The sequence below is a fragment of the Arachis ipaensis genome, chromosome B3 (genome assembly GCF_059453495.1).
Source record: "Arachis ipaensis isolate K30076 ecotype BB chromosome B3, ASM5945349v1, whole genome shotgun sequence".
NCBI classification, from domain to species: domain Eukaryota; kingdom Viridiplantae; phylum Streptophyta; class Magnoliopsida; order Fabales; family Fabaceae; genus Arachis; species Arachis ipaensis.
Window position 1 is genome coordinate 11,118,526 of NC_142438.1, and position 27,367 is coordinate 11,145,892.

The window sequence follows — 27,367 nt, forward strand, 5'->3', positions numbered from 1 at the left end:
TTGTTGGAGAATAATGATTTTGATGGTGTGGGATAGTGTAAATGGGAGATTATTGATGGTTGAGATTAAGGAATGAGTGGTATGAGCTTTTGTGTTAATTTGGTACTAATTGGATTGTGAGTAGTTTGGTTTTGAAGTGAAGGTTTTGTTAAAAGTAAGTTTTTAAGGTTTTTGGTTAAAACAGATTTTTGATGAATTTTGTCTGATCATAACTTATGCCTCGATTTTCAAAATTTGTTGAAACTGGTTTAGAATTAAATTTTATTGAAAACTCTTCGAATCGATATAAAGTTTGTAAAATTTAGAATTTTGTAGATGAAGTTATGATCATTCAAAGTTTGGTATCAAAATCTGAAATTCTACAAAGTTGCATAATTTTGTGATTTCTGGTATGTGCGCACGCCTAACCCTGTAAAATTTTAATCCTGTGCGCGCACACAGCCTTGTGCGTACGCACAAGCAGGAAAAGGCTTGCTAGTGAGAGCGTTAGCACGACCTGTGCGCGCACATATCCACTGGAGTATTACAACCTGTGCGCACGCACAAGTTGGGAAGGTCAGTCTGTTGGGGGCGCTAGCACGCCTTGTGCGAGTGAACAAATTTATAGAATTTGGTACTTGTGCGTACGCACACCCCTATGCATATGCACACGTTTTGAAAATCTCTTTGGGCGTGCGCACGCACACCCCTGTGCGTACGCACACGCCCTGTTTCTCAAACTTAAACTTTGTTTTCAACTATTTCACCTTCTCAACAAGCTTGTAAGCTTCTGTGACACCATTTTAAGACTCTTGGGCTTATTTTCGGATATCAGACATGGGAAAGGTCCTAGGAGGATTTTATTGGGTAATTCTTTGAAAAGTTAGCGAACGGAGGTTTAGGTTTCTGGTGTATTGAGAAAGAGTTTGGTTGAGAGAGAAGGAAGAGTAGTGAACTGGGTGATGACCGACAATGAATTGAGAAACTGATGAACTGATGAGTTTGGAATGGAAATTATGAATTGACGATGGATGTGATGAGTTGAGGACTCAAAAAGGAATGAATGATCTTGATGAATGTTGAGAGTGTGCCAAGCACTATATCATTGGAATGATAATGATTGAAAGATAGTGTGACAGGCACTATATCCTTGGAATGTTGAGAATTGATAATTGAAAGTGGATTGAAATGAAAAATGTTAATGACTACTGGTGATGATTTGAGGTGGATGGACTTATTTGATGTGAAAAGTGTGCCAGGCACTATATCCTCGAAACAAAAAGCGTGACAAGCGCTATATCCTCGGACGTGGCAGAAAGACGACATTCGAAAGGATGTGTCGGATTGGCATTTATAGACCAACAAGTGATATCACGAGGCAATAGGACAGACATTCATCATATGCATCTTTTATGTGCTTGTTTGCTTTGATTTCTTGAGTTTGCCTAATTGTATAATATGCTTACTTGCTTCTTGAATTAATTGTGATATATGATTATTACTTGTGTATTACTTGTTTGCATTAATTGTGTTTGCCTGGTGCTGAGGAGGTTAGGTAGGTGGTGACGATGGGATCGCACGAAGGTTAGGGTGGCGAAGGCTGTGGGATACAGCAGTGTGACTAGTTCTAGTTAGAAATCCCCTAAGTTAGATAACCCTGCTTATGGTTTATGGTTTAAGTTCTTTATTTATTTATATTTATTCTAAGCTTGAATATCCGTATTCGATGTGAAGTTCTAGGATTGCCTATGGCATCCCAGAGCCTTACATCTTACATTATTGGGCACTGTTACCATACTGAGAATCTCCGGTTCTCATTCCATACTTTGTTGTCGTTTTTCAGATGCAGGTTACAAATCCACTTCGGTGGGATTGCAGATATGGTGACAGAGCGGAGTATGGTTCCTCATTGATTTATTTCTATTTTACTTTGTTGTAGTTACTCTCACATCTCTTTGTATATTTATCTTTATGACCTTAGAGGCTTAATTGAGAGAATAGTTGTATAAGCTGTTTTTAACTCTAAAACTCTGTATGTCTGTATATACTAGTCGGCTTAAACTCCGCAAGCTGCGACTAGTTCCTTATGATTATTATATTCTTATATCTCTCTCTCTCTCTCTCTCTCTCTCTCTCTCTCTCTCTCTCTCTCTCTCTCTCTCTCTGTATATATATATATTCTATTCCTTTGCATCTATACCTTGTGTCTTATGCGTTAGCTTCGTGTGAATGTTTCGCGCTTTTGTAATTATGTTTTTAAGCTTAATCTTTCATTGGGCTTCTAGAATATATTATCTCCTTCTATATATAAAGATATATAAGCCTTAGAATTGTCGTAACATTTGCTTTATGGCTAGAGGTAAGACTTAGGGTAATTAGGGTGTTACACAGACAGACAGGACACACTTGTAGGACTTGCCTTCAGCGAGGATCCGCCCCCAGTGCGAGGCATAGTTGTCTTTAGGTCATCAGGATTAAGTTGCATTTTTCTCTCCTTGTTTGTGTTCTTCTTTTGTTTTAGTCGTGTTTACTGTTAAGTGAAGTTGTATTTGTTTATCGATTCTCTTTGTACTAATGATTCCCTTTGGGTTCAAGTTTTCTTGATAATTCTATGAGTACACAGGCTAAGTTCAATTAAATCAAATCAGCAACCTATGTTACGCTATACAAAAGTTAAACTTTCATCCAAAAACTCATTCTCCATGAAAAATGACCTAAGTACACACTAAAGCATAAACCGCTACACCCCTGTAGCGGTTTATGTGATGGTTCATCGCCAACGTAATCCGCGACATCCCTGTAGCGGATTACGTTCATATTGTAAACCGCGATATCCCTGTCGCGGTTTACATAATTTAAGAAAAAAATGCATTTCGGTATCTAGTTTGCATAATGTGTAATTTGGTAATATTGGTTACCTGTTTATTTAAATGAGTAAATTGCCCGAGTTTAAATTTGGATCTTTTAAAATGAAAAAATTAATAACACAATAAAATAAAAAATTAATCATTATTAAATTTATTAAATTTTATTTTATTATTTTACCAACTCTTTTAGTTAAAAAAAAACTTGATCCAAAAAATTATAAAATGAGATATCATGAGATATGTTTATAAAATGGGCTACAAACAAAAAAGCTGGAGCAATTTTTTTTTATTTTGGTACAATAGTAAAAAGAGAAAATTAAGCTAAATTGAAAATTTTATTCAGGAGTATAAATTTGACCATACTACATGAACATAAAAAAAATCACTAAATTTATCATTTGTATAGAATATTTGTATTAATATAATATAAATATTAAAAATAAATTAAATAATATATTATTTAAACATAAATATATAATGAGTACTTTTTAGTGTGCACATAATACTTTTTAGTATATAATTTAAAAAATTATGGAAGAAATCATAGTAGAAGCTATTATTCATTCTATAATTAAAAAGGATAAAAATAAAAATGTTAAAAAGGCAGTTACAAAATACAACCCTTATTATTAATAGAATATAAGTCTGATTATCTTGAGCACTTGTTCAAACAACAAAATTCCCTCCTTTTTCCTTCCCCTATATTATAATATTATATTGGAATGGCTGCCGATCGGCATTGTTCATATACCACCAATTTATTATTATCAATAATATTATTTCAACGTTACACATATTTATTGGGAGGTGTTTCCTAAATAGCGGTGCAATAAATACTACTAAATAGAATAACAACAAACACAAGGCATTCCATTTTCCATCCAACCAACTATGAGCTACTGACTACTGAGAGCTCAACAAAGAGCAACTGAAAGAAGGTAAAGAAAAGAAAAAATAAAATAAAATAAAAAATACCAACTCTGCAAATTGTAACCCAATGTACACTAACGAAGACAAATCATGAAAAATAACTTGGTCAATATTAACCTGTTTTACAATATTTGTTACTATTATGCTTTGTCAAAGTTTAGTCTCAATTTTCCTTTTTTTTTTATTTCGTATAGTATTTTTCAATTTGACACATAAAAGATTAATTCTTATGAGAATTTGAATTTTATTTAAAGATTTGTCATTAATTAATAAAGTATTGTATACAGCAAGCATGATGATGATTCTCAATTTACCAAATTAGTTACAATTAAATCAAATAAAATTGAATAACACTAAATATTAATAATTAATGAGGTCAAACAAAAGGCATATACACCAATTTCATATATGATTGAAATCTGTATAATTTCCTTTTACACTAATTATATATAAAAAAATATACATTTATGTGTATTTGTGTATGTAAGAATATATATATATATATATATATATATATATATATATATATATATATATTAAAAATAAAATAATTTAATTATTTGGTTAATTTTTATAATTTTATTAAATTTATAATTATGTTCTTGTTAGTATAAAAAAATATTATAGTTAATAGAATATTTATTTACAAATTAATGATATTTATAATTAAAAATCTAATTAAATCTTCGAACACATATTATTAGAAGGAATATTTCATTAATATTAATATTTTTGACACAAAAATATCTAATTACAAAATTAAAAACAATATAAAGATTCAATTGAAAAGAAAAAACGATATAATGACCTAATTATAAATTTAATAAAGCTATAAGAACTACTAGAATAATTAACTCAAAATAAAATATTATGTATTTATATATATTTTTAATACATGTAACATATTTCTTATATGGACTTTTGTTTTTTGGTTTACCCAAATGGTATCCCCCAACCCGACAGGTTAAGGATTAATCCGTCGTGGATCTGAACTCCATTTAAGGGTCTGCCGCTGGCCAATGAGTTGCTGTATGCACAAGGCGGGGTTCGAACTTCCAACACTTGTTTAAGCGGACGAGTAAGCTGACCACCACCAACCCAAGTTGGTTTTCTTATATGGACTTTATTAGGTAGACAATGGCTTTTGTTAACAATTTTAAAATTAACCCAATAAAGTAAAAATACACTACACTCCCAAATTACCCATCTAAATCTTAATATTAGGATAACCATCCGCACACCTAGTGAATTAAACATCCGATATATCTATCGTTCACATTATTTAGTATTTTCATTGTCTACCTGTACTTTTCTTTCTTATATATATACATTGATTGACTTTCACTTACCAATAAATTGGTATACAATAATGAGAAATATTCGAATATAGTCAGAATTTATTATTTTTGCCTATCATTTTAGTCATTAATTTAATAATTGAACAAAATATTTTAACTCATATTTTTAAATCCTGTTAATCCTTTTATTATTAAGAATAAGAACCTCTAAGTAATTTGTCTCACAGATAATATCTTTAAATCCAAATTTTCACACAAGAAGTAAACTTTTTCATATTGCAAACACTCACTTCCAAGGATAAATGGAGAAAGTAAAAAGCCAACACAACCACGCAACTAAAATGCTCTTAGAATCACGTAAAACATACCCAAAAGATCTTGTGAAAATCAGAGTGAGAAGCGTTAATAAGACCTATAACCTTATCAATGTTCCACAAGCCAATTAGGTTGAAAACATCATTATTACGATCTTTTTAAATTCACCAAATAATTGCCAAAAAGAAAAAACCATTAGAATTCGTACCCTTTCCCAACTATGTTTTAAAATTATGCCCATTTATTTTTAAATTTCGTTTCTGTCAGGTAGTCTTGGTTCTAAAACACTCAGATAATGAATAATAGATTTAGATTCAATGTGATATCAGAGGACAAACCAGAACTTCCCAAAACTTTATGATCAAGAAATACATCTATGAGCATAGCATCATGCATAACAAAAAAATTATATTTTTTTGAGACTCGATTCTTCTATAACCAAGACTAATTATTATGCACTAATTATGACGTGTGTCTAAAGTTATCGAAGTCTTGAGTTGAAACTGAAAGCCTGAAAAACGTGAAATTAATTTTATTGAAAGAGATGTTAATTAAATTGCTGATAATATTTATCAATTGAAGTGGGAGAAATCTAAAATTTGTAAGAGTTGTTTTTTTTTTTTGGTGTTCTCCTTTTCTCTTTTTTTTTTTAATCTCATGACAAAAGAAAAAATTACATACTTTTAAAATATTGCTGATAACTAAAAACAGGAAGTTCTAATGAGTATTTTTCTACAATCATTTTAAAGATATCTAATATATGTAATTGATTTTCCGGGAAAAAAATCACTTGTTGATTTCTGTTTTCGATTTCTCTCCCAGCACTGCTACTTGGTTTGACCCACTTTGGAGAGAGAGAAGAGAGAGAAAGAAGTGGCATTTTCGATTTTGGTAACTTCCTTCCGCATCCTTTCTCTCCCTCTTCCCTTTCGTTTCCATTAAACAAACGACACTCACATTTTTTTTTGTCCAAAAACCATAAAAGCCACCCAAAAACCCTCTCTCTCTTCCTTTTTCTCTCTCTGTGCGTGCCCAATTCGAAAGCAAGGTTTCTTCTCTACCCACTTCTCCCTTTGCATCCAATTTTCAAAAAACCCCTGCTATGATCCTAGTTTCTTCATGATGGAGTTTGTGGGCAAAATCGTGAAGAAAGAGGTCAAAGGTGTTGGGTTTGTCACCGGAACCGTCAAATCCTACGACCCTTCTTCAAGTTTCGTCGAGATCCTCTACGACAACGGCGATTCTGAGGAGCTGGAATCAAACGAAGTGGTTTTGCTTCTTCAACAAGCTCAGCCGGAGCTCGCTAAGCCAAAGACTCGGGTTGGCCGGAAGCCCAAGAAGCGCCGCCGTGTTGAGAAGAAGGCCGGAGCTGGAGACAGTTCAGGTAATGCCAATGGAAATTTGGTTTTGGAAGTTAGTGAAATTAGGGATAATTCGGAAGTGAATGGTGAATTAGGTCTTGGAATTGAGGAAAAGCTAGGAAATGGGAATGCTAATGCGAATGGGAGTGTGGAGTCAATTGTGGGTGATGGAACTCTTGGGAGGGAAATTGGGGTTGAGGGGGATTTAAATTTGAATAAGGATGTAGCCGTAAATGGAAGTTGTCTTAGGGATGAGCTTGATTTGAATTCTGGGATTAATCTCAATGAGGATTTGAATCTTAATGATGGGTGTGGTTTATTGACTTTTGATGGCACTGAGGTTGGTTTAAAGAGAAGAGATTGTATTGACTTGAATTTGGATGTCAATAATGACGATGATGTCAGCATGAATGGGGGATCTTTGGGCGGCAGGAAGTTGCAGCGGGAATGTAATTTTGATTTGAATGTCGAGGTGTGCGAAGATATCAAGGAAACCCGCGGGGAAGTTGCCAATGGCAATGGTATTTATGAGGCAAATGCCATATTGGGTAAGATGGGTCAGCTCCAAGGAGACATGACAAATCTTAATCAGAGATCTTTGGAAGTTGATGATGTTCGTAGTGATTTGAATGAGGTTTCCAATGATTTCACACCAGAGGTAGATCATGTTTCTGCCAACCATGCAGCTACAGATGCTTCTTTGTGTTCGATTGAAGGAGAGGAAGGCAACGATAACAGAGGCGATGTAGCAGCTGTTGGCTCTCTTCAGGTTTCAGATGTTGTTTCTTTGGAGACTCAGCAAATGGATAGTCCTTGCGAAGCTGGTTTAGTCGTAACTCATGAAGACCAAGAGGAGACAGGAAGTCTTAGCAAACAAGGAAGAGGTCGAAGGAAAAGAAGAAAAATAGCAGATGAACTAAATAACACCCCAGAGACAGGTTTAAGGAGGAGCTCTCGCCGGGCATTAGCTAGAAAACATGCTTCAAGCGTCATAGTCTCACTGGAGATGGATGATCCTATGGTGTCCGTGGAAACCAGTGCCATGGCAGAAGAGAAACCTGTAACTGTAATATCTGGTCATGAACAGTCCAAAATTTGTCAGGCGAAGTTGCAATTACCCCCATCTTCCCAAAATTTAAATTTAGATGATGTTCCTGTTCTTGAAGTCTTTTCTATTTATGCTTGTTTAAGGTCATTCAGCACTTTATTATTTTTGAGTCCATTTGAGTTGGAGGATCTTGTAGCTGCTTTGAAGTCCAAAACCCCCAGTATATTATTTGATAGCATTCATGTTTCTATTTTGGAAACTCTGAGAAAGCATTTGGAATACCTTTCCAATGAGGGTATCCAATCTGCATCTGATTGTCTGAGGTATATTTAATTTGAATTTTTCTGTTGTCATACTTGTCAGTATGTTTAATTGTGTTCTCTGCATAAGTTCTTCATTTTTTCTATTTTTAACTTTTTGTGTAGGAATCTTAATTGGGATTTTCTGGACATTGTCACATGGCCTATTTTCATGGCCGAGTACCTTCTGATTCATGGTTCAGGATTTAAAACTAGCTTTAATCTTAACTACTCAAATTTCACAGCTGACTACTACAAACAACCTGTGAATGTGAAGGTTGGGATTCTTCAGTATCTCTGTGATGATATGATCGAAGCAGAAGCAATAAGGTCTGAGCTTAACAGGAGATCGTTGGTAACTGAGAACAGTGTTGGTTCTGATCAGAATATGTATTTTGACACTTGTAAGAAACGGAGAGCTGGAACAGATGTGTCTGGTGGCTCCTGCTTGACTGAGGAAATTGCAGATGACACTGACTGGAACAGTGATGACTGCTACCTTTGCAAGATGGATGGTAATTTAATATGCTGTGATGGTTGCCCTGCTGCATTCCACTCCAAGTGTGTTGGAATCGCAAGTGACAATCTGCCTGAAGGGGACTGGTATTGCCCTGAGTGTGCAATTGGCACACACAGGGCATGGATGAAATCACGTAGGTCACTTCGAGGAGCAGATTTGATAGGGAGTGATATTCATGGCCGTCTTTATTTTAGCAGCTATGGTTACTTGTTAGTGTAAGTGTTCATTTATTTCCTTTTCTAGGTAATCTTCATATCAGTGCCCCCACCACTTGTTAAGTGCCTTTGTTATCAAATATTCTTTGTCAAGTGACATAAGTTCTTTTATAGGAATTAGGCTTGGATTTCAGCTGTAATTTTAGGCTGTTTGCTAGGTTGGTCTACTGTTTCTCCCTTCTTATCAGACATGATTGATTCCTGGCATCTAACTAGATGACATTCTGATTACTTGCATTTCTATCGCAAACTTACTCTAAGTGTAGTTTCATTGATGAATGATCTTGAACCATTAAGTGCATTTTTTTTCTTGTCATTGTACATTGCACTCTATACTTTTGTATGTTGTTTGTACCTGATCAAAGTTAATTTGCATGCTGAAATTTTTGCAGGTCGGACTCATCTGATGAGGGGTCTTTGTTCAATTACTACCACAGAAATGATCTACATTTAGTGATTGAAGCTTTAAAGTCTATGGATACTTCGTCTGGAGGCTTATTAACGGCTATCTACAAGCATTGGGATATCCCTGCTAACCCAAGTGTGGAGACTAGTAACTTGGTCGTCTTGAACCAAAGCTCCACCAAGAACCTTCGTGCCAAGGGTGAATCTTCTGCAATGAAGACATCTTTAGCTCCCATTACTTTTTCAGAAGCATGTTTGGTGAATAATCGGGTGGTTGATGAAAGAAAGTTAGATGAAAAATCTACAATTGACTGTTGTAATCATCCTGGCCAAGAGTTTCCAAAAGCTGGGAATCGCTTGGATTCAGCAACAACTATAGAAAGTCCTTGTGCTGTTTCAGAAGGATCAGCTGATACCACACAAGTTAGACCAGGCACCGAGAATGTTCAAATGAATGGGCTTTACGATTCCAATAGATCTGATGAGTCCTTGAATCAGTCAGGGATACCAGAAAAACATCATCCAGTTGGTGACAGTTCTTTGGTATCATCTAGCTTAGATGTGGAACATAAGAGGAAATTAAGATCTGTGGATGCTAGTTGTGCCCAATTGCCTGAAGATAAGGATACCTCTGATGTGCCTTTTGGAATAGACTATGTAAACTATTATAGCTTTGCCCGAACAGCCTCATTAATTGCACACGAGTTGATGAGTAAGTCACCTGAAAAGATAAATAAGAATATTGTATTGACTGAAGACGACATAATTTCAGAGCAAGTCAAGGCCATTATGAAGAAATCTACAAGCTTCTGCTGGCCAAGTATTCAAAACCTGCATGCAGCTGCCCAAAAGGAAAATTGTGGGTGGTGCTTTTCTTGCAAAGTTGCAAATGATGACAGGGATTGCTTGTTTAATTCTGTCATGAAGCCTGTTTGGGAAGTGTCTGAAAGTACTTTTGGTGGACTTCAGCCCAGCAAGATCCAGAATGAACATCTCAGGGATATCATCTGTCATATTCTCTCCCTTGAGGATCGATTACGCGGGATTTTGTTGGGTCCATGGTTGAATTTACAACAAACTGATCTTTGGCATAAGGAGCTTATGAAGACCGGTGATCTTCGTCCTGCTAAAAAGTTATTGCTTATTGTAAGGATATTCCTTCTCTCCGGCATCAGCACCTTTTCCATTTCATCTCCGATTTCAACGTAGAAACTCATTTGGTTGACATAATTGTTCACCTCGTCTTTTATTCTAAAGCCTTGGGTTGATAAATTCTATACTCTTTTTGCCATTGCTGGTAGTGTAAAGGAAAAGGATATCTGTTAATTCAAATATTGTTTTTACAGTACACGAGTGATTGGAATTTTAAACCCAGATCATGGTAAGGGTTTTATTCTGTTTCTTTCTAGTTGCTATATATATATACGCGCGCGCAAGAAAAAGGGAAAGGTGTCCATATATTTGAACTGTTCTTCCAAAATCTCTAGTTTTTAGCAGTTTATCTTTTACTCTGTTTTCTCTTTTTTTTTTTTTTGTTGATGATGATGATGACTTCACATAATATAATCCTCATTGTTTCTACCTATTTTCTCTAACTTTCTCTAATTGGTCATTTATCTTTTATATAAAAATAATATACAGGCTTTTGTTATGTTTATTAGACACACACACACACACAGATTACTTCTTATATGATGTCATGATACTTGCAACAAAAGAAGCATATCTTTTTTTTTTTGGGTTGGCTGGGTAACATCATCTAGCTTTCGAGTTTATACTGTTCTCTGAATTCAGTTGTCCTCAATATTTTGTCTAACACTGTCTAATATAAAAATTTGCAGTTGGAATCCAATTTGCGGCCTTTTGCTTTTGCAGCAGATTGGTTAAAGCATGTGGATTCTATTGGTACCATGGGATCAGCTATTCATTTTGTGGCCAGTTTACGCACAAGGCATGGTATTGGGAAGAAAAGGGCTAGGTTTTCTGATGCTGAACCCAATCCATCTTCAAACAATGCAAGCGGTTTGGGAATGTATTGGTGGAGAGGTGGTAAGCTTTCCCGGCAGTTGTTTAATTGCAAGAGTTTGCCCCGCTCATTGGTTGCCAAGGCTGCTAGACAAGGTAAGCAAATTGTTCTCATGTATGGTAGTTGTGTAAGATGTCTCGTCATCTTAATGATTGTCGTAAATTTATTTGGAATTTTTGCAGGGGGTTGCTCAAAGATTCCAGGCATTTTGTATCCTGAAAATTCAGATTTTGCTAGGCGAAGCAAATGCATTGCATGGCGGGCTGCTGTTGAGATGTCAACAAGTGTTGAGCAGCTTGCTGTACAGGTATGAGCAACTTGTTTTTTCTGTTTATTTTTGCTCAACTATTAAATAACTGAAACTCTTGAAAAATGAATGTTTACATAGTTTATTGGATTCTTGTTTCCAAATTAGAAAAGCACAGAACTCATAGATTTGGAGACTGGTTGTTCACTAATTAATTATTGTCTCAACAAAGTGCTTGGTTGTTGAGGATATCTTAGATTCCAAATGGGTTTTGTAAACTATTAAGAAGGCGGCTCTCCCCAGTGAGAAAGCTGAGAAACTATTGGACGGGCTTACAATAAGTCTGGGTTGTTGTACAACTTGCTAGGTTGGAATTTACATTTAGAAGTACAAGAAGCTATTGTTTTAGTTAAATTGACTATTGAGGCCTTTGTTTTATTATGATGTTTCTGTACAAACTCATATTATGACATTAATCATCCATTTCAAATGGATTTATGATTATATTTAGAATTTTTGTTTTGTGCAAGTACATATGTATTTATAAAATAGATTGGAACTCCCATTTCATGCTATGACACTACATTGTACGTTCCTAGCTCCCTTGTCCATTCTCATCTAGGAACTATACACTTGACAACCTTGGTTTCACCCCATGGAATCCAAGCACGAATTTCCCACTCTGGTTACCTGATAAAAATAGATAGGGGTAAACGTTATATTCCAATATATTGGAAACAGGAAAATCTGTGCATGTATCAGCTGTGGCCTTCCCTTGAATGTTACACACTGGCCTTTTATAATTGGTAGAAGCTGATGAAATTCTGACGTAATGAAATAATTACGAGTTGTAATCCGCTGTTGATTTTGCCATATTTTCAGGTTAGAGAGCTTTATTCAAACATAAAGTGGCGTGATATTGAAAATAGCCATCCTCAATATGTCTTGGACAAGGAATCTAGAAAAGCAGTTAGACTGTTCAAGAAAGCAATTGTACGCAGGAAGTCCACTGAAGGGAAATCTGTGAAGTACCTTATTGATTTTGGGAAGAGAAGGGCTATTCCTGATGTTGTTACCAAACATGGTTCTGTGTTGGAAGAACCCTCAAGTGAGAGAAAAAAATATTGGCTGGAAGAATCTTATTTACCCATGCATCTTTTAAAGAATTTTGAGGAAAAAAGAATCATTCGGAAGTCCGATGTAAAGAAACTTGGGAAAACTATTGAGATTGGTAGAGTTAATAGGAAGGTTCCTCAACAAAGAGGATTTCCATATTTGTTTTCTAGACTGGAAAGATCTGATTGTCATCAGTGTGGGCACTGCAACAAAGATGTTCCTATCAGGTATTTGCAGTATTCACTCATCTTGATAAGTGCAGTGAAATGTTTCTTCCTTATTAATTTCTTAATTTGTTGCTTACTTATGTATGTACTTATCTCAAAATTGCAGGGATGCTGTGAGCTGCCAATATTGCAAAGGTGTGTTCTTGTCCTTTCAATATGGTCTTTTTATTTTTCTTGATTTTGAAATGCACATAGGCTTTAATTTGTTTCACATATATCTTTTAATTTATCCATCTAATTCTCCACTACTGTGGCTTTAAGTGGTATCTCACCGAATCTTGTATTGTCATCATTCAATGTCCTAGCATATGGATGTAGTCATAAACATGCTTGTCAAATCTGCTGTACAGTTTTTTTCAATGTTATTGACAAAGTATAGAGAAGCAGAAGTGTTTAGTCATGTTTTTTCAGTGACATCTCAACATACTCTTTTTAACTAAAGTGGGGTGTTCATTTTTTTATAATTTCATGTTCAACGTAAAGAAATATAAAAGACTGCTCAATAATTTGACAATAGTGATAAAAAGATTCAATTTATGGACAAAAATAAAGTGACAACCCTAAAATTGTTTAAAACATGGCCAAGTTATATGGAGATAATTACGTATATTTCACTAAGTGGAATTGACCATATAGATTAACTGATGCCGTTGGTCTCTATGGAGTTATAAGGTCTGAATAAAATACATGCTTCTATATCGAGTATATGTCAATGATAGATTTGGAGCATAGTTGACTATATGTCCATAATTTACTATATAAACCTTACCTGACCCAATAACAGTTAAAAAATGTCAAACATGGAATCGTAACACGAGATGGAAGCTTCTATCTTTTGCATGTAGTTTTATTCACTAGTATATAGATACTTATATAGTAACATATATAAGCATAATAAGAACATAATTAAAAAAAATATAAAATTATAGAACATTGTGATATATTGTTGTCTTTTGAGGTTGTATGATTCTTTACAAGCCTTATAATAAAATAAAAACCTCTGGGCATAAGACAAACCTTACATTAGAAGCCAAAAACATGTAATACCATTTAGCTCAGGTAGTGTAAGACAAAAACAAACAATTGATAGAACCAACAATTGTACAAGTTACACCCACCCACAACTTCACAAAATTGCTCCCCCAGCTTTGTCACTAGCATCACAAAAAATGGTCCCATTGCCTACTCAAGTGAGAAAAACATTGTGAGGTCACAGTGAATAGGCTTCAGAAGAAGTGAGAACATTAATGTGGGTGGCTGCTGGGTGAATGTCTAGGTTCGACGGGGATAAATTTTCAGTTGCTAGACCTAGAAGTCGCATACGATTAGAAGGGTCACATGCAGTGAAAATGCACAAATCAAAATCTCTACAAGCTTGTACATGATTACCTTAAATCCAATAGATCAAGTTTAGAGTTAGGAACAAGATCGGAGAAACAATGAAAACACGTAGAATCCTATGATTGTATGACTTGAATTGCAATTTTGACTACCACAACTATGCATGTCAGCAAAGTTTCCTTCATTATAACTAGAGCGATATTTTCCTTTTTTATCCAAAGTTTAGGGTTGGGTTTTGCCAAGTCTAACAATGTGCATAAATTTGCTTTGGATGGCAAATCCTGAGTTATGTAAATTTTCAATGAACAACTCTTTGTAAGCTTAATTCGTAACATGAAAGCCAAAATTGTTACCCTTGTAAAAGTTTAAGTTGTTAGGTGAAGGTCCCAAGTTTGGTTTTATATTTGTGACACAAATGTTGCAAAGAATAAATATTAAAACACTTAACTTTTTGATAGAATGAATTCATTGAGATGAAGTGATAGTACAGAAAGCGAGGAGGAACAATAAATATCAATGTAAGGATGTTTTCCGGCCAAATAAAGCTCAGTTAGAGAAACTTCTTAGATTGTGAGCTTTGCACCAAATGATACAGGTTATTGAGTCTTACCCAATCCATTTGATGTGGTAGAAATCTACTTAAAGATGCAGAAAGTCTGCTCTTGCCAAAAGCACCATATTGTGGGTTTAGGCTCTCCTTCAGAAACCATGAGAGCTGCCCTCAAAACTGAACATCTAGGACACACCAACCTTCATCTAAAGAAATAAAAGAAATATCTCCCCATAAGTTCCCTAAAAATTGATATGAGAATTGTGCTATCCACCTTCAAGTAATTAATTCAAATTATATTTTCATGTGTGCTACGTCATAGGTTATCTTCATTTAGTTTCTTATAATGGCAACTCTGGATGCATGCCATATAACATTTCAAACATGTTCCATACAGGGGTTTTCCTTTATGTTATTTTATTTTAAATAAAAGAAGTAAAATGCATGGAGGACAAAGGATCCTCGAAATGTAGAACAAACAAAAAATGACATCACTGAAACGATTATGCACAGGAAACCAATAGCACAGTGCCTAATCCTACCCCACAAGATCTACTTTAAAGACATAAGAATTATGTTCCAACGAATACAACAACAAAAAAAAAAAAGGAATAAACTGTACAATACCATGAAGATTTGGCTTCCATCCTCATCCAGCGGGACAAAGTTGACAAACCTAGTCAAAGATCTAGGACACACCCAACACTTGCCACAGAATACTTTTAAAAGAAAGAAGGGGAAAATGACTAAACAAAGCTCATAACACACAGAGCGAGGAAAATTGCCTTTCGTGGTGCTATGTTTTTTTTTTTTTAATTAATGAATGTCATCTTCTGCAATGAATATAAATCGAAAGTGAAACAGATAAGCAGGAAGCCCTAAACATGGAATTTGATTTACTAAGATAGAAAGTTTCAGATATTAAATTCTAATATAATTTGGAAACTATGGTAACTTTTACTTGACCTTAGTAATATTTAGAGGCCAACACTTGTCTTGGTCCATATCTAATAAAAGAAGTTGAAGAGAACAAATTAAATTTCATTGTTATCAGTATTTATTTTTTATTCAGTTTTGAACTAATGATAATTCATTAACATGAGCATAGTTTGTATTTTGTGTGTTACCAAGGACTGATTTTTGTTTTCATATGCTCTTTCTGATGCTTTTTCTACATCTTTTGGGTTTATTATTTTTCACGAACTATTGTAGTACTTAAACATCTGATCATTGTATTGTAATTTGTAGGATATTTTCATAAGAAGCATGTAAGGAAATGTAGTGGCACAAGGGCTACTAAATGCACATATTCATGTCACAGATGCGAGGGTGGGATGCGTGCAAAGACTAAAACTAATTCAAAAAGAAAGAGAGTTGACTCTAAACAGCAGAAGGTTGAATCACAGACATGTAAAAATACTCCCTCAGTTAGTAAGTCGGTGAGCCTTAAAGGCAATAAAAGGGCTTTGAGTAAGGCACGGAAGGCAAAATCTCAAACTAATAAGAAGATCGCACCAAGTGTACCACTTCGTCGTTCTACTAGGAAGGCCAAATCCTTGTACATGTACAATCAAATGAATGGAGGGCGGAAAAAAGGAATTCAGAGTAAAAAGAAAGTTGGACGTAAAAAGGGGAAGCAAAATAAATCAAAGAAGGCAAATAATCAGAAGCCGAAAGAAACTACTGCTCAGCAAGAGAAGTGTATGCCAACTACTGTTTGTAAGAAAAGAACAAACGTTAGTAGCAGCTACTGGCATAATGGTCTTTGGTTGTCTAGAAAGCCAAATGATGAACGGGTAGTGTTGTTTCGGGAAAAAAAGCATGTTTTCTCCTCTGAGGGTTTTTCTGCTGCCACTGATAATCCTAAATGTGGCATTTGTTCTGGAGATGGACCCGAATTACATTATATTGCTTGTGACATATGTGGAGGTAATTTTTATTCTTCTGTTTGATTTCTCCCTCTGGGGCTTAGGGTTGAATTGGAAAAGAAGAGGCTGACTTATTACAAATTATGGACAAATCTTTTAAGTGTATTTGTACTATGTTGTTAAGCATTATATCGCCTGTCTGTTGTTCATTTGTTATGATATTGTCGTGCCTTCTGAACACATGTCATGATGCAGATTGGTATCATGGGGATGCTGTTGGGCTCACTGTAGAGAATTCCAGACAATTAATTGGATTTAAGTGTCATGTTTGTCTTCAAAGGCATGCTCCGATCTGCCCCCATATGACATGTAAAGCACTGTCTCTCACTGGAAACAGCACTAAAGAGTGTGCTGAGGAACTATCAAATTCTGTATCTCTCCAGTTTCCAACTGAGGTATGTTTGCCATATTTAAGCCCAAATTGTTGATTGACCTTGTTACGTAGAAGGTGGAATGACAAAAGCTCAATTGAGCAAAGAAATGTTTGAAAATTTGTCTAGGCTTAGTGACTGCACATTGAAAGGTTTTGAAACATTAAATATTTAAATAGATGTTTTAGCTATTCAATCTATTTGTACATGCTTCTGGAATTAGTTGTACTTTAGATGATTTGATGCGTAACTTGATTATAGTTTTGATAACTTAAGCATTACTTTGCTGAGTTTGGGCAATTTAGTTGCGTTGTATTCGTTTTCTGGAACTATTCAAGAGGGCGGGACTCACTTCTAGCACTAATATATTTCTGAGATAAATATTTGAACAAACACTCCAGGATGTATGCTTTTTATTTATTTGTGAAAAAATATGTATATTGCGCATGCTTGATAGTATGATTAATCTTTTGGTTTTGAATGGCTTTGATGATTGTGAATATATCCGATCTGAGATAGATTTAACTTGTCTATTTTGTATATTCTCTTCAATTCTAAGAAAATTGCTTCTGGGAAAAAAAGTGATGAATTCTCGCTATCTGTAAGATACTTACAATTGTTTATCTTCATTCCAGGTATGATGATTTGCTTTGCATGGTTGGAGATGAGATGCCACATTCTTGTAGAGTTTTTCTTCCTGCAAGATAAGGTGCCACATTTTATAATTTTTTGTAAAAAAAGGATAGAAGAGTGTTTCTAATTAGAGGGTCACTGTGGAAGGAATGATTTCGTGATCATGGTTCAACTTTGTGCCTTCAGTTTCAACAATCTTGGAGGAGGGTATGAAAATAACGAAATGACAAGCTAGTGCCAAAAAGGCTGAAGATAACTGTAATGCAGAGACGCCATAGAGTTCTTACACCAATTGCATTCATCATTGGTATTCTAAGTTCTAACCCATTAGAATTCATTGTAGTGGCATTCTTTAGTGTAGGTCTTTTTTTCCTTTACTGGGAATTCTTATGGTGTCTTGGAGTTAACTTTCTACTAGGAATGGAGTATATAAATCATAGCAGATCTTAGAACACATAATATGATTATCACAGCAGATAGTAAATAGAATATTGCTCTGTAATAGATTTTTTTTTCTTGCAGTGATGCCTGTCTGAGAAAGTTGGTGTCACCACTTTGGTTTGATTTTTCTTAACCCTCCCGTTGGGTTCCAAAATCTATTTGCAGTATTCTCGTGTTTGCTTTAAAGGAAAAAAATGGTCATGTCCCGAAGTTCAAAGTCCCAACAGATATGAGAGGATATTTAATCTATTAAACAGTATTGAGTCCATGTGGTGAAAGGAGTAAAATAATTTGGCGATCTAAAATTGTTTTGTGAAATGCCTATTAATTGAATATCATTCTTAACAAATCATATTTGCTAGGAATAATTTTGATGGACTGACGTGTTTTACATTTTAACCTTATTGTGGTTTCTTTTTTTTTTTTTAAATATAGTTATGCTGCGAGTTAACAACTTAAGTTATATAATTGTGAATAACTGAATAATAACATGAAAAGATGAGAGGCTAAGGTGGAGTATATTTATAATGGTAAATCATTGAGCAGATTTCATGGCCCCATGGGAATGCTTTAGCATTTGGTTTACTTGTTTATTTTTATTGTGTCCCTTTAGAGTGGAGCGGTATTTCTTGAATTCAAAATATTTTAGTTGGTTTGGATAAGCTTCTATAAAAAGTTTTTTTTAATGTTTTTTATAAAATTTAAAAAAAATAAAAATAATTTATGTTTAGATATGTCATAAAAATATTTTTTTATCAAATAAGTATTTTTATATTTTATTATATATTATCACACTAGTAAAAATCTTTACATTAAATTAAACTTTTAAATAAACATGTAAAAAAGTTTTACGTACATATGTATTACTACATTATCAAAGAAACGTGAGTTTTCAACTAAATTTAATTGGATCATCCTTTAAAAAAAATGAGGCTCCTATCTATAGGAAGGCAGGGCTTTTTCTTTTCTCTTTTGCTTTAAAAGGCAGAGAGGGGGTTATCCAATCCGACACGCTCCGCAAACGGCGCCTTTTATTTTTGTGTGTTGCATAACGTTCTTATTCTTTGAATGAATATATGGCTATCCCAAATTAGCCTCTGTTATGTTGGTAACTTGATGTTCCTGAAACCCACAACGGCTACCACCCACTCTCTTCTTTCTTTAACCCAACTCACTCTTCATTTTCACTTCAATTCACTCACTCATATTCTCCTCCTACTTCTTCCTCTCTCATAGCAATAATTAACAATCAACAACAATAATAACATTATCATTTACTAATTAATCTAGTTCTATAATTCCATTACTATGGCTACCAACACCATCATCAATGTCCACACTCACACTGAAACTGCACAGCCCAACATCACTCCTACAAAGACCGTTGATTCTCACTCTGTTCTTAGAAGGTACACTTCCTCACATCAAATCCATCAACCACTTTTCTTTCTAATCTCTTCTCTATTATCTAACTCCTAATTCCTTGTATATTGAACTCATCATGAACAAACAAACATACAGGTTGCAGTCTGAATTGATGGCTTTGATGGTAACCACCAAACACAAAGTTCCATTATTCTCTTTATTCGAGGAACTCTATAATTAATTAATGTCTTAATTTTGTGGGACAGATGAGTGGAGATTGTGGTATATCTGCATTTCCGGAAGAGGACAACATAATGTTATGGAAAGGGACAATTAAAGGAAGCAAGGACACAGTGTTTGAAGGAACTGAGTATAAGTTGTCACTCTCTTTTCCCAATGATTATCCTTTCAAGCCTCCTAAAGTCAAGTTTGAAACTACCTGCTTCCATCCCAATCTTGATCTTCATGGCAACATTTGCTTGGACATACTTCAGGTATCATCCAAATGTTGATTTCATGCACTAATTTTATGTTTCTCCATAATATTATATGAATTTAATTTTCATGCACTAATGCAGAAGAATTTTAGGGTCTATATTTAATAAGACCAAGGGGATGAAATAAGTTTTACTCATAAGTACTAACAAAATTTCTCACAGCCCTACCTCTTTATAACATAGGTCCTTCCCTTCATACTACTTTTAAGTGTTTTTGTTTCAAATAACTGTCTTCTATAGTAAATAATTTGGTTTGTCGAGTAGTCAGTTCAATAGTCCACTTAAGTAAGTGTCGGGAGTCTGAATTTCACATTGTATATACAGCAACTCGTTGACTAGCAATAGACCTTTAAATGATGCTCAAATCCACAACGAATTTATGTCATCTTTTTGTCATTGATGTGGCTTGATAAAGGATACCATGTTGGGAAAACCAAAATAAAAAATTCTTTTGTGGTTAATTACTAATTGTTAAATTAATGTAGTTGGACACAAACTTATGTCATCTTTTTGTCTGTTTTTTTTTTTCATAGGATAAATGGTCATCTGCTTACGATGTTAGAACAATTCTTCTATCCATACAAAGTCTGCTTGGAGGTAATTATTGGCAAAGTTATAATGACACTGGATTCATATTTTGAAGAGTGCTTTTTTGTTTATGATTCTCTTGTTTAAGTCCTTTTTTTTTTTTTTTTTCATAATTTAGAGCCAAACATTAGTTCACCACTAAATCCACAAGCAGCACAGCTTTGGAGCAATCAAGAAGGTAACAAGCATTGGTCCAATTCATCTATATGACATGAGTGATTAACTACAATTGGGTTGCAAGGGTTATTAAAATTATTTTTGCATATGTTCTACAGAATACAGGAAGATGGTACAGAAGTTGTACAAAACAACAAGTGCTTAGCTTTAACAGCAACATTGGTGGAGTCTTATGAAGCTTAGTTTAGAGAAGGCCCTTTTGTATGTCTGCTTTGTAGAAGAGGAAGGATGAACCCATATTTATTTTTGGGTGCTCCATGGATATCTTCTTTGAATTCTTTTTAATATATCATTGCATGTCTCTTTTATATATCAACTTTGCCCAAAATACCAAATTCATTAATATATGGATAATTGAAGAATCATGAAGTGTTAATTGACCGCTATATAAGCCAATAAAGAACGATAACTGAAGTGAATGTGACTTATAATTATAAAGGGCACCTTTATAAAACTTTAGGTGGAAATATAAAACTTTGAAAATGATTGATAAAAATACCCTTCAATCTTCTCTACCACATGCTCTACTCATCCAAATCATCTCAAATGATTAAGAATGTTCATCCTAAACACTTCTCAGTGAAATAAATAAATGACAAGAATAATGTTATCCCTTAACAAAGAATAGGCAGAATCTTCCTTTATACAGAGATTAAATAAGAATAATAATTAATAAAAAAAGAAGAAGAATAATCTAATTTACAGGGGCTATATGTATAAATAAAGAATATATAATTATAGCAGCTATATTCTATCCACATTATTGGATGAATGTGAAGCAGCAAGCAATGCTGTACCAATACCTGATCCATCTTCAGTAACCTTAAGAATTACATGCTTAGCAATATCTTCACCCAATATTTCATGCAAAGCTTCATGCAAGTACTCTCGAAACAATGTATAGTTAGAATACAAGCCTCCTTCAATTGCCACAACTGTTCTTCTCATTTTCATATCACTTCTCCTTCCACCTGTGATGCCACCACTCCCATCCCTACCAATCTTCTTCAAGATACCGATTATACCGGCTGCTGCCAACCGAGCGGCTCGGCGAGTCACAATCCCACATACTTTCATCATGAGTTTTCTTACCTTTAAAGGAACATCAGGAATCTAAGACAACACAAAAATGATTAGATAAGGGTAACAGACATTCGAATTGTTTAAGGGCGAATATATGGTATCTAACTTGTTTTACCTCAAGGATGTCTTTCAGGATTCTTTCTACTTCTCTCAAATTTGGAGAATCATCCTCGTGCATAGCGGCGATCATAGGAGTACTAAAGTTGCATCAAAGACATAGTTGAATGAAATTATATAAATTCACAGTCTCGCTGTTATAAAATAACTATCAATATGAACAAAATGATTAAGATAATCAATGTATGAATGATATAAAGGACAAACCTCAGTATGAAAGGCATTGAAAACTTTGAAGAAATATGTCCAAGAATATCTGACTCTAATGACATCTTGAGAATGATTCTCCTCACAATGTCGCCAAGATACATTCCTGATATCATCTTCTCAAAGCCCTGCATCCAATTAGACCTTGAAAATTTGAGTCGTGACAAATCAATTGGGCAACAGGATTGATTCAGGAGAAACAGAATATGAACCTGATCATTTGGGTTAGGACTCTCAGCATTTAAATCAATGTCATATGATGTTCTTGGTAAATGAGAGGACCAAAAGTTCCCCCATTCCATATTCACAACCTAATTAACATAAAGGTTAATGAAATAAGTTTCAAAACAAATAAGAAAATAACAAAAGAATGATGATGTATATATTACCATGGATCTTGATGTTGTGAGAAGACCTTGACATTTAATAATAGCATCGGTTCGTTCCAAATAACAAGCATTGGTACTAGTCCCGATCACTATAGCAGCCACAGTATCAGCATCATGATAATGTCCGAGGGCTAAAGTTCCAACAGTGTCGTTAACCTGATTAAAATGAACACAATCACATTTCAAGTAAATAATCAAACCTAATAAAAAAGGCTAGTTTTACATAAATCATAAAAAAATGAATCATTCACTCTAAATTTCAACAAAGCACTTAGCATGTTGAAAATCATTATGTCCATTCCCAAGAAAAATGCAAGCAACTATAGAATGACATGCATAATCACAATAGCCAGCAATGTTGATATGCAACATAATACAATTGCCTGGGCTTGGCATCAAAGATTCCAGAAGAGGGAAGGGTAAAGATAAACATTATTGCAACAGTTCACATTTCACAAAATTTAAACATGTTAAGTGCAATCCTTTATCTCATTTGAGTATTATAATACGAAAAAGAAATAAAAATAAATAAATAAATTCTAGTGGTAACAACACAAAATGCAAAATGGATCGAAATCTTAGACAAAGAAATTACTTCCTTACCAATGCAGCTACCCGCAAATCTAGGCCTTTTCGTACCAAGGCTTCTTGCAAACATGCAGGAACATCTTTTCCTACCTGACAACAAAACATTTTTTGGTACTTAATGCATTGCATGTCATTCAAATATATGAAACTCATCTTTATTTCACTACTATAAAAATAAAAGAAATAAAAAGCCAATCCAATTTGAATAGCTTTTTCACATCAATTTTCTAACTTAAGGAGGGAATACGTAAAAGATAAAACATAAACAAACCATTAAGCATGCACAAATAACTAGTGGAAGATAGTGATCAAGTTCTATTACAATGAAACAACAACCATGCACAAAATGCTTCAAATGTCAACTTACTAACCATATCTACAATGGAAAACCCTTTTGTCCATGTTATTAAAATGCCTGAGCAAACAGATATTTGTTTGATGGGAAAGGAAAACGTTAAGCCAAGTTCTTTTCTTCTGGCCACTGAAAGCTCTGAATCATCTTCTTTCTCAACAAATTCTTTCAATGAAGAAGCAATGAAATCAAAGAAATCCTTCAAGAAGCAAAATCAGTTAATTAGATACTACTATATTAAAATAATAATAATAATAATAATAATAATAAAAGAAGCATAGAACACCAAAATTATGGAGGATAAACTATGTCACCTTGCTTGTGCTGGTCAATAGATGTTGGGGAATAGTTTGTAGTTCTACTTCATGTTCCAAGATAGCAGATTGTTGACCATTCAAATGAACTCTCAAGACCCTAAAATATGTACCTTCAAGATCTAGTGCATAATATGTTCCTCTTTCAGACCTGATCCAAAAAATTATAACTATATATTACTTATGTATTTAACTCTCATGCAACATCATAGGGACAAGATGCAAATAAAATGTTGACAGTGAAAATGACAGTTGCTAAGTGCATTGTGTATGCTTATAGCACCATCTCCAAACTTCACATGATGAATTCTTTTACCCATATTTCCCCAGCAATGATCAAAATAACTATAAAGGTATCATCAACTAAAACATAATAATGGATGCTGTAAACGCTTTCAAAAATTTCAGAACCGTGCATCACATGTCAAAATTCTCAGAACAGTGTAACTATAGTACAAAACCATAAATGCTTCTGTTGAAAAAGTAAATGCTATCATATGTACACCAGAGAAAGAAAAAAAAAATCCTACTTGACCAGTTCTAAGACGTAATAATAATGCAAGAACTTCATCTACACCAATGAGAAGAAACTCAAAGAACAAAATAAATGAACTAGTTATAAATATAATACAGCTCATAAACAAGCATAAAAAAAGGATACATAAAAGACTAATAAAAAATTGAGGGCGGTATTAATTAAGAGCAACAAGAAGTAAATTCGTTTCAGTAATATTATTAATATACATTTATCAAAAATAAAAATAAAACAAGCAAAGGGTTCACGAAATAAAGAATTGAAAAAAAAATGAAGGAAGAGTGGTACATTATTCTCCAATCAAATAGCTATAAGTAACAAAAACAAAGTTCCATCAACCAAAAAATGAAAAAATAAATAAATAAATGAAGAAAAGAAATGATTTTTACCCATTAGGAAGATTATGAACATGTGTGAGAAGCATTTTGAGCTTGGAGCCACCTTCTGATGCCAAACCAGCGTGCATCTCAACGGCCATGGCGTCCACCACCTGCCTCAGCCTCTCCACACTCGTCTCACACTCTTCCTCCACCTCCCTCACCACCCTAACCGCCTTCTTCCACTCCCTCCTCTTCCTCACCCTCCATCCCACCGCCGCCGCCGCCATCCCACACGCCACCGCCGCCACGCTTACCGCCACAACAACCACCACTTTTCTCTCCATAACCTCCCCCGCCACCACCACCACCACCACCACTTCTCAACCGATCAATTAATCAAACTACATCATACGACGCCGTTTCTCCACTTCCCTCCGATCGTTCACCAAACGTCGTCGTTTTGACATGCACGTAGTAATAAATAATAATAATGAATAGATATTACTATCTGCAGTAGAAAATGAGTAAACGAGCTTCGACGAATAGCATTTAAGTTCCGGCTAGTTCGACGGTGGTTCTCCGGCGACAGATGCCGGAACGTGTTGAGTGAGAGAGAAGAGAAAAAGAGAAGAGTGACGCGGCGGCTGAACACTATTTAAGGAATGGGACTGCATTGGAAGGAGGGACCGATAGGGAAACTTTTTATGAGGTGTGTGAAAAGACACTTGTGTCCCCGACATCTTCTAAATTTTCGGATTTCTTCCACGTTACACTTTTTAGTTTTTACCCTGCAAATGAGTAATGACTAGATTTTTTAGGTTAGACGGTACTTTGACTTGTGTTAGTTGTGCTTCTATAATTCTATCTTAGTTACTAAATTAATTTTATATTAGTTGAGTAATTTGTTTTAAATTTTAGTTAAATATATATAAATGATATTTAATCTCATTTTAATAAATAATGTATATATGAGTTTAATTTTGATGCATTAATAGTATAAAGTGTTTTATATAGTCGTGCAATCATATTCGTTCTTTTGGATGATCATTCATGTGGTCAATATGAAAGTAATTATTTTTACTGATATCACGTTACGTAATTAAATACACATACGGTACATCAAAATTATATTCATGTACATATATGACAAAATATTACAACAATAATCATAATTTAATAGTTATAAGGTGTGGCTAAAATTTAACTTCAAAATAACTGGCTTAAACTTTTTCAATTGCAGATTTATGTAACTTAGTCGATTTTGCACTGGATTTGACCAATTAAAACTGCTAAGAGCATTCATGAATTTATATTTGTGCTATATGGAATATTAGTTTATTAATAGTATATTCACTTAAAATGTAGCAGATAATACTTGCTAAATTTTCTATTTTGTTTTTTGATTTTGTTTTTTTCTCTCAAGGGCAAAGGAATATCACATGCCAAAAAGGTTAAATGTTTGTTCAAATATACTATTGAAGCTTGAAATAAAATGTTGGATACTCCGGCACGGTCACATTTTCAAAAGGAAAAAAAAGGAGAACAAACCGCATTCACCTTAGTTGAATTGAAAGTTAACATGTGTTGTTTTGTCTCCAACTCTCCGTAGACTATAGAGAACCTATTCCAAAGTAGGAAACAGATCAATGACATTGCTCTGCTCTTTGCTACTTCTATGATTTCAGCTTTTGGGGGTCATATTAAATCGATAGCTACTTTTTTCGAGTTAATAAGTACCAAAATAGTATCTACTTCCTGCGTTAAAATCATTTATGAGATTTTAATTGCATTAATTATATTTTTGAAATCGATAAAAATGTATTACATTAGTTAGTTGTTGATAATATAGATAATTAGTAACACATGTTATTTTATAGTTTAGTCACATGTAATAATATAATGACGAATTAATCAGTGATGTGTGACATATTTGACATGAATAAATGTACTATGTGTTGTAATATTATTTATTTATATATTATTTACTATGATTAGTCTCTTAATTAAATTAAAGTGTATTTAGTATAGATGACAAAATATATCATTTATAATTAATTCTTAATGGCAATTAGGGGTGTACATAATTCGGTCCGACTCGAAAATCTGGCCCGATTCCGAACACTTTAGGGACTAATTTAGTGAGATTTCATCGGGTTTAGGGCCGGGTAAGGGTCTCAAAAATAGATCCGGTCATTGTTTCGGGTCGGGTTCGGGCCATAGCCCGGGTCACTAATTTAGTGAGTAGAGGTGTGTTTCACATTGGTATGGGTTGTACAAATCGAACGGTCAGATTTGTGATTTCGAAAAAAAAAAAAAATTAATGTTGAAATCGGACCGTCCGATTTTTATTTTAAAAAATAAAAAATACAAAATACAAAATACAAAACGGACCCTCCGATTTGTAGTTTATTTTTCTCTTCAAACAAATCGGACCGTCCGATTTGAATAAAATACCATATCAAAAAAAAACACCTAATCTTCCAATAATAATGTATTACACATATATTTAATCAATATAAAAAAATTAGCCCCGAAGGTGCGTAGGTTTCATCAGGTCTAAGATCGAGTTAGGGTCTAAAAATTAGACTTGGTCTATATTTCGAGTCGGATTTAGATTAAATCAAACACAGTGTGACTCGACCCATGTACACTCCTAATGACAATCTCAAAAAAAATTGACTAAAAATTAAGGACACTTATTCTCCTATTTGATTGAGA

The 27,367-nt window shown here is 34.2% G+C and overlaps 3 protein-coding genes and 1 pseudogene across 5 annotated transcripts in view; 3 read left to right on the plus strand and 1 right to left on the minus strand.

The window, feature by feature from the left end:
• LOC107629572 (scarecrow-like protein 3 pseudogene) overlaps positions 1–26,966 on the plus strand; it is a 44,352-nt pseudogene extending 17,386 nt beyond the window's left edge. Inside the window, exon 2 of the transcript XR_015907198.1 lies at positions 26,940–26,966. The product of XR_015907198.1 is annotated as a scarecrow-like protein 3 pseudogene, transcript variant X2 (transcript). The remainder of the gene's footprint in view (positions 1–26,939) is intronic.
• LOC107629571 (PHD-finger and DNA binding domain-containing protein) lies at positions 6,011–18,284 on the plus strand. Of its 2 annotated transcripts, XR_002358819.2 has the most exons (11): positions 6,011–8,121; positions 8,224–8,832; positions 9,225–10,383; positions 11,079–11,358; positions 11,446–11,570; positions 12,393–12,853; positions 12,960–12,988; positions 15,993–16,673; positions 16,868–17,067; positions 17,679–17,752; positions 17,863–18,250. XR_002358819.2 is itself a non-coding variant. In XM_016332388.3 (10 exons), exons 1-10 carry the CDS (start codon positions 6,509–6,511, stop codon positions 17,682–17,684), a joined length of 5,163 nt encoding a protein of 1,720 aa, XP_016187874.1. In that variant the 5' UTR covers positions 6,011–6,508; the 3' UTR covers positions 17,685–18,284. The 2 variants fall into 2 exon arrangements, 1 of the variants encoding a protein (XP_016187874.1); XM_016332388.3 differs by having other exon boundaries at positions 17,679–18,284.
• LOC107634167 (ubiquitin-conjugating enzyme E2 20) lies at positions 19,216–21,060 on the plus strand. The gene is made up of 6 exons (XM_016337742.3): positions 19,216–19,526; positions 19,639–19,666; positions 19,749–19,976; positions 20,513–20,576; positions 20,686–20,745; positions 20,843–21,060. Exons 1-6 carry the CDS (start codon positions 19,426–19,428, stop codon positions 20,887–20,889), a joined length of 528 nt encoding a protein of 175 aa, XP_016193228.2. The 5' UTR covers positions 19,216–19,425; the 3' UTR covers positions 20,890–21,060.
• On the minus strand, positions 21,231–25,126 carry LOC107632476 (hexokinase-3). The gene is made up of 9 exons (XM_021118122.2): positions 24,719–25,126; positions 23,795–23,945; positions 23,500–23,679; positions 23,144–23,218; positions 22,541–22,696; positions 22,364–22,462; positions 22,152–22,279; positions 21,943–22,024; positions 21,231–21,857 (listed from the first exon to the last, which is right to left on the minus strand). The coding sequence occupies exons 1-9, from the start codon at positions 24,991–24,993 to the stop codon at positions 21,489–21,491; spliced, it is 1,515 nt and encodes a 504-aa protein (XP_020973781.2). The 5' UTR covers positions 24,994–25,126; the 3' UTR covers positions 21,231–21,488.
• Positions 26,967–27,367: the final 401 nt, after the last annotated feature.